The sequence below is a fragment of the Rhyacophila brunnea genome, unplaced genomic scaffold, assembly GCF_057557595.1.
Source record: "Rhyacophila brunnea isolate RB1 unplaced genomic scaffold, BYU_Rbru_1.0 scaffold_22, whole genome shotgun sequence".
Taxonomy (NCBI): Eukaryota; Metazoa; Arthropoda; class Insecta; order Trichoptera; family Rhyacophilidae; genus Rhyacophila; species Rhyacophila brunnea.
The window spans coordinates 18,145,268-18,161,152 of record NW_028232882.1 but is presented as its reverse complement, the minus strand read 5'-3'; the positions used below and the strand labels follow the sequence as shown (position 1 = coordinate 18,161,152).

The window sequence follows — 15,885 nt, the reverse complement described above, 5'->3', positions numbered from 1 at the left end:
CTCGGACCGAAATCGCGGTCACACAATTGGACAGACACGTCAGTGCCGGAGTTGTATACATTTTTTGCCGTATCAATGCTGATGACTCGAAATAAGCACACGTCGATAGAGGAACATTGGAGTACCGATCCTTACCTGCATGCAGACATTTTTGGGAAAATAATGGCTAGAAATCGATACCAACTTATTTTACAAATGCTTCATTTTTCTGATCCTAGTGTGACCGCCTCAAATGATAGACTAGCTAAAATTAGATTACTGTTAGAACACACAAGAACAATTTTTAGGGAAACGATGATACCGTATCAGAATCTTTGCATAGATGAGAGCATAATCGTGTTTAAGGGTAGATTAATTTTTAAACAATTCATTCCTACCAAAAGACATCGATTTGGAATAAAAATGTTTGTGATGTGTGACGTAATGACAGGATATATTATTGACTTTATAATTTATTGTGGGGAAGGGACTGACATACAAGACAATGAAAATCTCGGTATTTCCGGTGCGGTAGTGACAACGCTAATGAAAGACTATATCGGGAAAGGTCACACCTTATGGTGTGATAACTGGTATTCGAGTCCGGCGCTCTTTAAATACCTTCACTCTCACAAAACGAATGCTTGCGGTACAGTGAGAAAAAATCGTAAAGATATGCCAGAGTTCAGCAAACTGAAAAAGGGAGATACCGAGGCTAAGTACAATAGTCCACTTTTGGCTCTGAAATGGCACGATAGGAGGGATGTTCACATGCTATCCACCCTCCACGATGCATCATTTGGACCAACGGGAAAAGTGAACTATAGAACTGGCGAAAACATTGAAAAACCAAAATGTGTTATAGATTATAACAAAAATATGGGTACGGTAGATAAGTCCGACATGATGCTTAGCAACTTGTCGTGTATGAGAAAATCGATCAAGTGGTATAAAAAGGTCGCATTCCACATGATCGACTTATATTTATTAAATGCTTTTTATTTATATAAATTTATTAAATCTGACAAAAAAACATTGGGCGATTTTCAACTCTGTGTAATAAAACAACTAGTGGACAAATATTGTGTGAGAATTTCAAATGCACCCCTGCCTAAGCCGACAGCGTCAACTAGCGATAATCCCGTACGATTATTGCCCAAAAGTGCAACGGGACATTTGCCAGAATACATTTTACCGACACAAAATACCGATAAGCCTAGAAGAAGATGTTTCGTATGCGGGAATTCTAAAAAAAATCCGAAAAAAACAAAACTCTCTCGCTATATGTGCCCAACGTGTGATGTTGCGTTATGTCTGTCACCTTGCTTTAAAATATATCACACATCTATAGAATTTTAAAATAGGTTTATTATTGTATTTTTTTTTTTTTTTAATATGTGAGTTCGTGTTAATTTATCAATAATATTCAATAAGTGAAGTGTTTGTGTAGTTTAAATATATTAAAAGGGTCCCCTTTATATTTGTTTACGACTCAACCCGAAGACATTAATATGTGATTTATCGATATGCACTTGAAAATTAGTAATGCTCGATTCGTGGGAACGTATGCACAAGTGTCGAAATATTACACACCGCGCAGAGCTCTAACTATTTGCTACAAAATGGCGACTGCGGTAAGTTCTTTCAAATTTGGATAGCATTCGTTTGTTCGAGTGTTTCTGATATTATAACTGATTTATTACGGTTTTTTAGTGTGTCGAAATTATCTTAATGGCTTTGGGTTCTCGACTGGAGCTGTGACATATTTTTTATTGCTTTTTTTAGTATAGAACAAAGACGATAATGAAATTCATGCGTAGTTATGGTGCGTCATACGATTTTTGAGGCAGGTGCCGGGTTAATTATTATTACGGCGATATTGTGATTTTAACAGTACCATCAAATGTGGTTATTTTGCAGTCAGTTATTTTACATTATTGGCAAATATTGTATGAATCATGAATTCTTCAACTGAGCAAATTTCAAGACTGTTTTTCAAAAAATACAAAAGGTAAGATCTTGGTTTTATATTATAAAATATATTTATACTGTCTGATAAACCTTATACCCCATTTATATGTGCATAGATGCACTGCTGATAGTACATATTATTATCGCGGCATAATAAAATGCATGTTGCAAGACTGCATGCATGAATCATAAAATTTCAGAAGCTTCTGAATTTTCATGTGGCAGTTGGGATTTTTTCAATCTGAGCTGCGCATTAGGATAGTAGCGAACCTGCTGGCAAAAAAAATAACTACGTAGAGACTCATTTTGAGGTAAACCTATTTTCACGACCTGTCAAATAGTACCATAAAATGACAACATCGCATCTTGCTTACTCTTGAAGAGACAGTCAGCACTTTTACGTGTAAACACTTGTTGTCACGACAGTTTCAAATATTCACTATTGGTGCAATAAGTAAGGTGCAAGTAAATCCACGCACGTGTACAGGCGCTGTTATGCAAAGTTGACAGTCTGGCTGAACAATATCGTGGCAATGTCGTATTTGATGATTGGAAGTGCAACTTTCCATTGATTAAAAAATATTTTTTTATTGACACACATACCTATTACACAATGCTAAAAATATATATGAGGCGCCGAGTGCCAAAGGAGCTTAAGCGCCAACTTTACGATTTTTGACATTTGAATGTAGGTTTTTTCTATAAATCGATATGTATCATGCCACAAAGTCTTATCGCTCAAATAATTATAGATATTTTACAATAGAGATTTATTTTCTGTGGCATAATTGTTTTGGTCGTTATGTCGGCACGCCACAGAAGCTTATCCGCCATTATTCTATGGAGAGCGCGAGACCAAAACAGCTGTCAGATTTGTTTTATTGAATATAGTTCTCAACAGTGAAAAAAACTAAAAATGAGCTCAAGAAGGATTAGAAAAATAGTTTCGATGTGTGTTAAACCTGTAAACGAGGAAAATCATGGTAAGTTTAACATGTCTTATCCGTTTTTCTTTCACATACGCTGTTGTTTAAAATATTTTAGATTACTTTTGAAATATGGTTATTAACTTCATTTTAGTAATTATGACCACTAAACTTTTACTTCCATAAAGGAAAATAACTCTTATTTCTAATTTCATCTTATTTTATATCTAATTACGAAAGATATACACTAAAAAAAGTATTTAAAAAATCACCCGAATCCTTGAGAAAAAATGATGGTGTTAAATTTGAATAATGATTTTGTTATTTTGGCCAGTTTGGAGTAACGATTTGATTTAGTATTATTAATAATATTTGGTATATAGACGGTTATTACAAAAAAAAACATCCAAAAGCTTTGAAATCATTGCTGTAATGGCAAAAATGTATTTAATATTATAAGGCAAATTTTATGCCAAACAAACTCATGTAACAATCATAACAAATTTGACCATTTTTTCAGTGTTTATTTGGCATAATAAAATTTGTTTATATCAAAATGTTTTTTTATTGCTATCCAAACCCTTACATTAAAACATTTTTTTTAAATGATTTATTTTTTTAAATTAATGCCATTATTTGAGTTTGAAAATATTAATACCACAGAAGCTTATGCAACAAAAAAAAGTATCAAGTGCCACCTTTTTTCATTTTTCTATATGCCAAAGGGGCTCAAACACCATTTTTTTTGGAATCCAATAGATATTTTTCATTAAATGTTATTGCAAATAATACTTTGATTTTTTTAAATTTGCTTTGCTTAGAAAATAATTGTCCATTTCAACATTCAAGTTTAAAATTAAAAAAATAAATTCACTGAAAACTTGTCGGCCATTTTGTAGCACTTTTGTTAAATGGTGCTTGAGCTCCTTTGGCGCTCGGCGCCTCATATGTATGTTAATTTTTTTTTACCATGTCCAATCCTAATAATATCATATGGGAGAAATGGATGTTATAGATCTACCATCATAAATTGGCATTTCAGCGAGGGCGCTAGTATGACATTGAGAATGTTGCCATAATTAACAAAAAATGGTAATTTATAATTTTTTATTGGTAGTAGATATAGGTACAAATATTATTAAAATAAAAAATTAACACAATCAAAATAAAAACGTGTTACTTTTTTTATAACCATGAGGAAGAAATGCATAGTTGGAAAAATCAGAAATTGGAAAATATAAAGTAATATTGTGTATATTTTAGTCATGGAAAAAAATATAATAAAAAAAGCGAAAGTAAATTAAATTAACTCTAAAGACAGTAAAATAGTATCAACATAAATGGAATTTTAAATGAAACCCGATAACTATAAATTACACAAACAATGTAGAAATTATATAACTACTATAATGGTTCAATTCCAGATAGACTATCATCCGATTCTGTGTCACTCTTAGGACCATTTACAGTAAAAATAAAACCAGTCGAGGTCATATTATGGAATTCAAACTTGTAAATGTCAGTTTAATTAATATACTAAATTTCTTTAAAAATCAGTTTACATACACAAATAATAAATAAGTATTCATTTATATTGCTATCCGACATTAATTTTTATTTATATCATAACTTTGAACAAAACTAAAAAAAATAAGAAATTACTTGTGTTGTAATATAAATGCAACTTGGTAACACTGAACAACTGTCATGGCGACTGGCCGTTGTATTCCATTATCGATATAAATAATCATTTCGTTTTGTCCTTTTTCGTCATCGCAGAATTGCCATACTTTTAGAATGATGTCTCTGACATTTCCACGAACTGTTTTAGAACTACTTGCCATTATGCACTATACTTATTTCTTCTGTATTTTCAATAACACAATATATACCCCAAATCCTGCACGCTGACGTTTCAAAATGTAAACATTTAACTCAGTCTGGAATAAATTTGTCATAACGCCCAATCGCCCGGAGTTATTTTCGGATGTCTACATTAATTTCTTCGTGGAGACATAATTCGTTGTTGATTATATTAAAATATAGCTTACTTTAAATACTTCTCAAATAATTGGTGCTAAGTAGCTATCGAATAATGTCAAATATTAAAAGGTCACATTCGTTTATTAATAATCTAAAATGCTCTTTATGTTTTCAAATGTACAAACAATAAAAATCTTGCGAGCAAGAAAAACAGCGTACCTACCTAAATTAGCAACAAACACTCATTCGATTATAAAATACTATATCAAATATAAAATTATGTATTAGGTACATTCCTTATTTAAAAGGAAAAGGCTTTTTTCACTTGTTGATCTCTTTTTTTAATTGGTTTTGATATTTTGACGCCATGAGAGCTAAATAAACGCAAGCGCAATCCATAATTCGAGAAACATGTTGTAAAATTAAATGGTGTTTGTGACAAATTTATCCTCGATAGACAATTTTAGTTTCAAATTCGACCGGCTGCCAATTTACGATGGTAGATCTATAGCCACTTGTTCAACTTATTAGGTCCATACTCTTGACTCTTGACAATATGTGTATTTGCCAGACCCTTTAAGTAAGTGAAAGGTGACTTATATCAGTGGATTAAATGAAAAAAAATGTTTGCATTATTTTAATTTATTATCGAAATAGCAAAGCGGACTTCATGATCAAGTCCTCTTAATCGATTATCCATACCTTCATAAAATACCAAATCATTCATTCCAACGGTTGTCGATATTGATACCTACTCAATAAAATTTTAATTTGTCTGTAACAAGTAAACGACATTCAATACTAAATTAGTTATACGTATTATCATTTGATTTGTTTACAAGACACCTGTCACTTTTGTTTTGATTTCACTACGAGTGTAGCCAATTTTTTCCCTTATGTCTTATGTGTCCGACAATCGCCTACATAACATTTACCACCACTTATTTATATGAATATCACTACTGTACCAAAACATCTTCTTGGCTACGTGTTAAAACTGTGAACTAACATGCTCTGCCTATTTTTAACCGCACTTCCATTATAAACTAATAAGCTCCTCCCATTCAGTAAACAACAGCGCCTGGAAGCGTAGCCAAGAAGATGTTTTCGTACAGTAAGCATAACGCCCAAACTGAAGATCAAGAAACCTAAATTAATATTCACTCTCTGATTATTTGTGACTTAACAATTTTAGCCTTGAATAAATACAACATTAATACATAAATATAAAGTATTTATACCCGTATCCATACGGTGAATGGGGTGCTTGAATGATGACGTTAGTGGGGGGCGACATGGAATGCTCTTCTTGAATTGAAACCAGACTGCTCCCTCCGGAACCCACCACGTATTTTTCTGTCAAAAGAAACCATAAAGAAATTATAATCAATTCTAAATATTAAACACACATAATTTGAAAACATCATGTCATGTATAGTAAGTATCCTTCACGTAACTTTGCAATTGTACGCAGTGCCAAATTTGAGTATAATACACACTGCGTATTAGTGTTAAGTAAATGCCAGGCGCCTGATTGGCTGATTTCATCAAATAATTCAAAATAATTCAAAAAAATCTATTCCAAATTGGAAGGTTACGTTGAGGGTGGTCTACATACTTATTAGAAAATTCTTTTTTGAAAAAATACGACACCCGTACAAAATCAAGTACGATAATCTATTTTTCCTACCTTCCCGTTCCCCTCCAGCCCCATTGGTGACGACAGTGATGTGCTGTCCAGGCAGCATAAGATGGCGTTGTCCATCCACCAGTGCCGACATCTGCTGCTGCCCCATTATGTTACTGGAGCTCATATACGACAATCCGCCGTGACCTGGACACAAATAAAGAAACGTTTCAACACACGACAAACACCATCATCAATAACTCGAGTATTCTGACGCTCACAACAATTACAAAAAATAGTAACAAAACATCAAAACAGGCTAAAAGATGGCCTTTATGAATTTTCTATTACTGCCATTTCAACAGACACACTACAAAGGACTTAAATAAGATTTAAGAAGATTAGGTATCATAATATAAAAAGTTTACAAGACGACCCCCTCAAGTCATAGGATCAAACTCGTTACATCTAACTAAAAACAGATCTATAGTTTGGTTTATTTAAATTGTTTCTTAATGTTAAATCTACTATCGAAGATTTTTTTTGGATTTGTAGTTTATTTTTGTGACACTCGGGCAACATGCTGAGGGTCAACTCTTTTTATACATATATCTCTCCTGTGTGTTAAAGAGACCCGTAGTGTCCTTTAAGCTGTTAACTAAACTATCATGTTAGTGGGACACTTTCCAAATTATTGTTTTCACTTCTCGTTATGTCACCAAAATTCACGAGGTAAATTAAACTCAGTGCTTGACACCGAAATGAATATAACAGGGCTGAAGCAATTACCTGGTGATCCGGGCGCGCTCTGTGAGGGAGCGTGATGAACGGAGTGCCTCACCCTCGGCGGGGATGATGAGGAAGGCTGGGGGACATCTGGGGGGTATGGTTCGGGAGAAGCTTCTCGCGACAGCTCCTCGGGAGTCACTAGCCCTGACATGCCGACATGGGACGGGGACGCTGGTGCACTCCTAAAACAAATAAACAGATTAAAATACTTTGTACTGTAGGACCAACTCATAACGGGTTAAATTTCCCATCTGTCGATTATTTATTAGATTGCCAGGGAAATATTAGTCCTTATTGTGGCACCTATTCCGACATTTGAGGCACCCTGTATCAAAGTGGGCCAAAGGCACTTTTCAGCATTTTTTACATCTTAATGCAAAAAAAAATCTTTATATCAATATCTACCACTCTTATAATTTTCGTGCATCAAAAACGGCCAGAACCTATGCTAAATCGATTTTTTAAATGTGCATGAATATCAAAAACGACCAAAGTATAATAGCATTTTCAAAAATTTTATATCGAAAACGGCTAAAGGATTGACGAGCCAATCACAAGCCTAAAAATATACAAAATCCAATATAGCCGCCATAACACATCTTTCGTCTGCAAGACCTGTCAGTTTCAATAATTGAAAATGAAAATTATTTTTAACTGTGTTTTATTAAAATTTTTAATATAAAAAAATATTAATACTCCAATAAGTTTCCGTAAAAACAAAATACGGCCATCTGCATAATTATTAGTTTCAAACTCAGCCAAAATCCACTTCACTTATTCTATCTCAAGTCACTTATTATCAAACTGAATAGTCAGTATCAAAAGTGGCCGAGAGCATGTTTTAGATGTCAAATTGAGCTTTGTTAAATACTTAAATTTACTATTTGAAAATATTCAGGAAAGGTTATAGTACAGCGCTCAGCAACCTATGCCACGCGTGCCACTAGGTGGCACGCCTCGAAAATGAAGATTTACTTATTAAAATTTTCAGTACTATAAGAACTCTACCGTAATATTATGTGATGATACACTTTTGAACATTAGAGTATGTTGATTTAGAGTTAATCGAATTAAACAATTCCGAAATTTGGAAAGTAAGCTTCAAAACTGCCAGAGATAAAATTATGAAAAATGAAAATAATTATCTTGATATGATAACCAAAACGTGGAATGAACTCTCAGACAGATTTCATTGTATGAAAAAGTCGCATTCGCTCTTTTAAGTGTTTTCGGTACAACGTACTACTGTGAGCAAACATTCTATGAAATTCTTATGAAATATAATATATATCGCAGATGATTGCAAAAGTGGAGTGCATGCGCACCACACCACTGCCCATGCCACGCATGCGCCCCTGACTACTGTCATCATATTATTTACATAAGTAGGTAAACTGTCATTCTGAATTGAAAACAAACCGGTTACATAAATACTCCCATGATATTACGTCGCATTACCCGTGGTTTCATTCACCAACGTCACTTTTTCCTATTCCTCTTTCTCTCTATGAAATTTCTGCATTCATACAACAAATATTCACTAATTGTTTGAATTCCAGCCTGCACTGTTATTTCAGTTGACGCCATTTTGAAATGATTTGAGTACGAGGGTGGGTCAATAAGTCCTTAGAAAAGCCGACAGGTGGCGCGACTAGTACTGTAAGCGGTTTGTTTTCATGCAGCGGCACTACCGATTCAGTATGCTGCGAAGTTTCAATCAGATTGGTCGGGTTGTTGTGTTTCTCGTACATTTAAAAAAAAAATTTGCTTGTGGAAAATGGAAAATGGAGAAAATTGAGTTTAGAGCTGTTATTAAACATTTTAATATAAAAGGGTTAACAGCAAAGGAAATAAAAAATGAGTTGGATTTAGTTCACGGCATATCTGCTCCTTCACTTGCAACTATTTATAACTGGTTAAATGAATTTAAACGTGGTCGTACATCAACAAAGGATGAACCACGCTCAGGACGTCCTGTAGAGGTGACTACACCAGAAATGATCAATAAAATCCACGATATGGTGTTAAGTGACCGAAGATTAAAGTTGAGTGAGATAATTGAGGTTACAGGGATCTCAAAAGGTAGCATCATTTCTATTTTACATGACAAATTGGGCATGAAAAAAATTTCTGCAAGATGGGTGCCGCGTTTGCTCACAGTCGACAATAAACGCAATAGGGTGGTGGCCTCTAAAGCCCTGTTGTCGCTCATGCAACGCAATCCGGATGAATTTTTTCGTCGCTTTGTGACTGTAGATGAAACATGGTTACACCACTATACTCCCGAGACGAAAGAACAGTCAAAGCAGTGGATTGCGAAAGGCGAACCATGTCCAAAGAAGGCGAAAACCGTAAAATCAGCTGGTAAGGTTATGGCTACTGTATTTTGGGATGCACGTGGAATTATTTTCGTTGACTATTTGGAAAAAGGAAAAACAATAACAGGGGATTATTATGCATCTTTATTGGACAAGCTAAAAAACAAAATTGAAGAAAAACGGCCTCATTTAAACAGGAAAAAAATCCTCTTTCATCAGGACAATGCCCGTGTTCACACATGTTTACGATCAATGGCTAAAATTGAAGAATTGAAGTTCAAATTGGTCGACCACCCACCGTATTCGCCAGATTTAGCCCCCAGTGACTTTTTCCTTTTCCCAAACTTAAAAAAATGGCTAAGTGGACAACGTTTTTTTTCAAATGAAGAAGTCATCGATCGGACAAATGCTTATTTTGAGGACCTTCCGAAAACTTATTTTTCTGACGGTTTAAAAAAAATTGAGAAACGTCTAACCAAGTGTATTGAGCTCCAAGGAGATTATGTTGAGAAATAAAAAAAAAATACAAAAATAAAAACTGTTTTAATGCTTTTTTCTAAGGAATTATTGACCCACCCTCGTATTTCACTTTCGGTGACACGTGTAAACAAGCAGTATGCAATTCCCTGCGGATGATTATCCGCAGTGACTCGTGTAAACTAGCCTTAAGTCATTAATTCAAACACAATATATTAATTCAAAGCACGACAAGATTGACATTATTGTATAGAGAACCACACTGTCGGCGTCTTATGCTCTCCTCTCCTACCAAATGTAATTGAATATCAGAAGACTCAATTCTCAGAAAAAAATCCTAAGGACGTGCATCCACAATATGATGGTGATATACTTACTAAACCCAAGACTGGATGAGAAACAGAACATCAAACATAATATAAGTCATGAAATTGAGATGAGCAAAAACCGTGTTAAAATTTACATTAAAATGAAATATGTACCTTGAACTGAGTCCAAAAGGCGCTCTGAAGCAAGGAACTCCTCGCTGTCTCCGTCTGCGGAAGGCTTGCTCAATGAGTTTGGCTTCACTCTGGGGATCAATCCTCCAGAAACTCCCTTTGCCTGGCTCTTCCTGACTCCGCGGCACCTTTATGAAGTACCTGCACAAAACAAAAATACAATTATTGTTGATTCGGATATGTACATTCATAATAAGTATGTTACCATACACTGTCACTATTGTGATATTCCGATCAATTATAAGTCTAAATAATTGTTTTGACATTTTCGGGAAAAAACTTTACCAAGAGAGACATTATTATAATACTAGTCTTGCTTTCTTTGTCTTGGTCTTTCGCAAGCTCCCTGAAGTTGGCACCTTTTTAGAAAACAGAGAAAGGATGCCATTATATTTAATCTACCCAGAATGTAAATTCATGTTAATCAAATAATTTTGCTACCCCAGATGGTAAGGCCCCACCCCACCCCACCGATAATATTACATAACCTTTTTTATAATTTAAATGACAACAAAAAAATAGCTTACAGTTGCAGCAAAACTCTGCTAAGTTACTGTAATAAATTGCTATTTCGTGAATTAAAATTTCCGAGGACAAACAACAGGCTGAGTTACCTTATGGCTTGTCTTTGATGTTTTAATTCGATTTGCATTCATTGCATGATGAACTAATAACTTTACTGTCAACAGGTGATCTCTTGTTATTGAAATTTTCATAGTTGCATTTGCCTCAAGCTATTTCCACAATTGGCCGGCCGACTCGAAAGCAATCCACCCTGTAAAGTAGTTGTGTGTAATAAATGTTCTCTAAAATTGTCACATTTGCCATGGCTTCAATGGTGAAATTGTGGTGCGCAGCGCTGTCAACTGAAAAGTTAGTTGTGCGAGGTGACTATGTTGATTATTATTTTTCTAATCAACTAACATCACCGGATTCACAAGGTATAGGTATACCAGCAAAATTTCTTACCCAAAAATTTCACTTCAAAACAATCGGTAAGTAAATATGTAATAAAGACTGACCTATTGAGACTGAGGTTATGCCGAATGGAGTTCTGCCAACCCTTGTCTGCGGTTCTGTAGTATGGGTAGTTTTTGGTGATGTAGGAGTAGATGCCGCTGAGGGTGAGCTGCTTGTCGGGGGCGGATGCGATGGCCTGCACGATGAGCTGCGCGTAGCTGTACGGTGGCTTCGCCTCGTCACGACTGCCCGTGCTACCCACCCCTGAGTCACCGCCAGATGACGGAGCCTATAAGTTTAAAAATTAGGCACATTAGGAGTTGAATATTTTTAGCTAGTGTAAGGACATTAACTATTATGCAGATGAAGTAAGTGGCAAATGGAATCTATAAAACTCCACCTAAAAACTCTTATTATATCCAGCAGCGGTGATAAGTACGTGGACATACTAGGTAAAGGCTGAATTCGAGGTGAGAGAAAGAAGTCAAAAACTAAGCTAAAAAACATTTTTTTTATAACTGTCAATTCATGGTGGGTTTAGTTGACAATGTCCCTCTGAAACCGGTCCAGATTAATATTTAATAGAAGTGGAATTAGTACTATAGAATTGCGTTAGAGATAGTTTCTTTGCGATCATGTAGGTATCTGTTTCATGCCTTATTTTTTTAATTCGAATTTTATGGCAGTTTGGAGATACATATATCTAATATATAAAAATTAATATTTGTGTGTTTGTTTGTTCGTATTGAATGCGCAGCCATACCGTTCATTGTATTGCGATAAAACTTTGTAAACTTATTGCTTGCACTTGCGCAAAGAGTATAGGCTATACTAATATATAAAAATGAATGTCTGTCTGTCTGTATGTCTGTCTGTGTGTCTGTCCCGTATGTGTTCCTATACCATTCATCCGATTGCGATGAAATTTTGGTAAGTGGTTGTATGCACACCCATGAAGGTTTCTGAATTAGAAAAATCATCATCTTCTTCTTCTTCTTCATTATATTTTCTTTTATTCGTATGGTTCCTATACCATTCATCCGATTGCAATGAAATTTTGGTAAGCGGTTGTATGCACACCCATAAAAGTTTCTGAATTAGAAAAATTATCATCTTCTTCTTCTTCTTTATTCTATCTTCTTTTATTCGTATGGTTCCTATACCATTCATCCGATTGCAATGAAACCTTCGTCAGTTGTTGTGTTAACACCCGCAAAGGTTTCTGAAATAGTACAACCATCTTCTTCTTCTTCTTCTTCTTCTTCATTCTATCTTCTTTTATTCGTATGGTCCCTATACCATTCATCCGATTGCAATGAAACCTTCGTCAGTTGTTGTGGTAACACCCGCAATGGTTTTTGAATTAGTACAACCATCTTCTTCTTCTATTCTATATTCTTCTATTCGTATGCGTTCCTATTCCATTCATCCGATTGCAATAAAATTTTCGTCAGTAATTGTGCCAACACCCGCGAAGGTTTCTGAATTAGTACAACCATCTTCTTCTTCTATTCGTATGCGTTCCTATACCATTCATCCGATTGCAATGAAATTTTGATCAAGTATTGTGCTCACGCTGCAAAGGTTTCTGAATTGATACAACTATTTTCTTTTTCTTCTATTCTATCTTCTTCTATTTGTATGGGTTCTTATACCATTCATCCGATTGCGATGAAATTTTGACCAGTTGTTGTGAGCACGCTTGCAAAGGGTTCTGAATAAGTACAACCATCTTCTTCTTCTTCTATTCGTATGCGTTCCTATACCATTCATAAGATTGCAATGAAACTTTGGTGAGTTGTCGTGCGCACGCCTGCGAAGGTTTCTGAATTAGTAGAACCATCATCTTCTTCTTCTATTTGAATGCGTACCTACACCATTCATCCGATTGCAATGAAACTTTTGTGAGTTGTCGTGCGCATGCCCACGAAGATTTCTGAATTAGAAAATCATCTTATACTTTTATTCGTATGCGTTCCTATACCATTCATCCGATTGCGATGACATTTTGATCAACTGTTGTGCCCTTGCCCGCAAAGGTTTCTGAATTAGTACAACCATCTTTTTCTTCTTCTATTTGTATGCGTTCTTATGCCATTCATCCGATTGTGATGAAATTTGGACCAGTTGTTGTGCGCACGCCCGCGAAGGTTTTTGAATTAGTACAACCATCTTCTTCTTCTTCTATACGTATGCGTTCCTATACCATTAATCCGATTGCAATGAAACTTTGGTGAGTTGTCATGCGCATGCCCACGAAGATTTCTGAATTAGAAAATCATCTTCTTCTACCATTCGTATGCGTTCCTATACCATTCATCCGATTGCGATGAAACTTTTGTCAGTTGTTGAGGTGCAAACACCTGCAAAGGTTTCTAAATTATTATTATATAAAATACAAAGTTTGTTTGTTCCATCCAATTTTGATTTTGTTTTACTACATATTAATAATATTAATAACGTTTTCATATTTTGGATTCGATTTTAATTTAGTGTTCTTATGTTTGACCTTTACTCCTATTAGAATTATTTTCATATTGCCATATTGTATTACACAGATATTTTAATATTAAAAAAATAATTACCTCTTATTATTTATCAAATATCTAAGATAGATATAACCACAAAGCGACCCTGTGCGAAGCCGGGTACTTCAGCTAGTACATAATAAATAATTAATCTCGTGTCCATTTGAAAATCAAAGCAAATAAACCCAATATTTTGTGTAGTAGCACCAGTCCTAATTTAGATTTCCCTTTGGTTAGCAACACACCTAACATCGAGTGTCTTTCGAGAGTTTTACATAACTGGGGTGCACATCATGAGAGATGGCACATTGCAAAGAGAACTTGCCATCGAAATGGGAATGGCTGGAGCAATATTCAAATTGATACTTCGAATGTATGGGACTCACGACTGCACTCGATTAAAACCAAATGCCGCCTATTTGACAGTGCTGCTTTAGGGTAGTGAGCAGTCATAGCAACTTACAAAGACGTATACGTACTGAGCTTCGAGAATATATATTTGCAGCAGTCCGTGCAACCTCCTGTCACATTGAAAGTGAAGAAGCGACGGCCACATGCTACGGATGCCTCGACACGAAAATGACAATATTCTGGATATTATCGATACGATTGGCAGACCTTGGTCCTGGCAGACTTTATAAAACTTTATAAAAAATAAGTAATGAAAGACAATTAATTACCGCAGATCCATTGGAGGTGGGTCTGACATAGTTGTCGCGGTCTCTGGTGAGGGCGTAAGAGGCGGCCAGCCCCAGGTCAGGGTGTACACCTCTCCGGTGACCACCTCCTCGAGGGCTGGTCGGACAGCTGTTCGCTGCACTTATCGTTCCTGGAATAATTAATAACAACATGCCATTTAGATATAATTTTCGAAGGAAAAGGAAAGAAGATTTAAACTTGAAATGAATAATATTTAATTGGTTAATATGACCGCGTCATAAGGGTCATTAGGAAACTAAAAATTCGGTGATAAAAACTGCTGGTTCAACGGAGACGTCTTGCATTTGTAAATAATCATTAATTTTATTGATTCAAAAATGTTAGATCAAATTATTGCAAATATGTACACCATTTTGAACCCAAATGATATTAGTAATGCTCACAAAACAGATTAATAAGATAGTGAAATGTGATAGCCAGTCGCTTAAAGCTTTGAAGCCGGATTCGGTCTAATACTTTATGACATATCATAAAACGCAGAAAATACAAAGTGTCTTCAAATATTACCTATATTTAATGCGCATTTCATTTGTGTGACACAAACATTAAAGTTGAATGCATCAGACGTAACTATTGAAAATAACATATTCTTAAACACGTGTTTAAGTTTATCACGTATTTCTCTACACTCGAGATATTTTATTAAATCACAAAGCTGGTTGCTTTTTCTTGACGAAAATTTAAGCACCATCAAAACTGTAGATATTAAAATATATTCCCAGTCATCCACAGCTCAAAATAAAGTGAAAGGTGTAAGTTCAAATCCCACTTGGTCCAATTTTTTTACTAATAGGATGATGTCTGAAGGATTTAAAATTACATATTATCTTCAATAACAATAGTCTAACAATCTGTGTATATTATTGAAAATGTTTTTTATTCTTTTTATTAATTAGTGGAAACTATGTGGTTAATTCTTATTCTTTTCCTTGGGTGACACAGAGATAGAGATAGATACAGAGATATTATACAAATAACTATTATAAACTGATAGAGTGTGACACAGGGCTTATGGTATTTTATGAGGAACAGCAGGAAACTCCATTCGATGGATAGGTACGTAATTGATAATAAGTACTTCATTTACAATCACATTTATTTGATACT

General features: G+C 34.9%; 1 protein-coding gene and 1 long non-coding RNA gene across 2 annotated transcripts in view; one reads left to right on the top strand and one right to left on the bottom strand.

Annotated features, from left to right (window-relative positions):
* FoxK (forkhead box K) overlaps nt 1–15,885 on the bottom strand; it is a 99,992-nt gene that overhangs the window by 9,371 nt on the left and 74,736 nt on the right. Inside the window, exons 3-8 of the mRNA XM_085950064.1 lie at nt 14,739–14,887; nt 11,593–11,819; nt 10,553–10,711; nt 7,276–7,457; nt 6,550–6,693; nt 6,101–6,215 (exon numbers count right to left, since the gene is read on the bottom strand). Of these exons, the coding sequence (XP_085806190.1) occupies nt 6,101–6,215; nt 6,550–6,693; nt 7,276–7,457; nt 10,553–10,711; nt 11,593–11,819; nt 14,739–14,887 (976 nt within the window). The remainder of the gene's footprint in view (nt 1–6,100; nt 6,216–6,549; nt 6,694–7,275; nt 7,458–10,552; nt 10,712–11,592; nt 11,820–14,738; nt 14,888–15,885) is intronic.
* LOC147070133 (uncharacterized) overlaps nt 9,970–15,885 on the top strand; it is a 110,629-nt gene continuing 104,713 nt past the window's right edge. The window contains exon 1 of the long non-coding RNA XR_015070995.1: nt 9,970–10,173. This is a non-coding gene — a long non-coding RNA (uncharacterized LOC147070133). The remainder of the gene's footprint in view (nt 10,174–15,885) is intronic.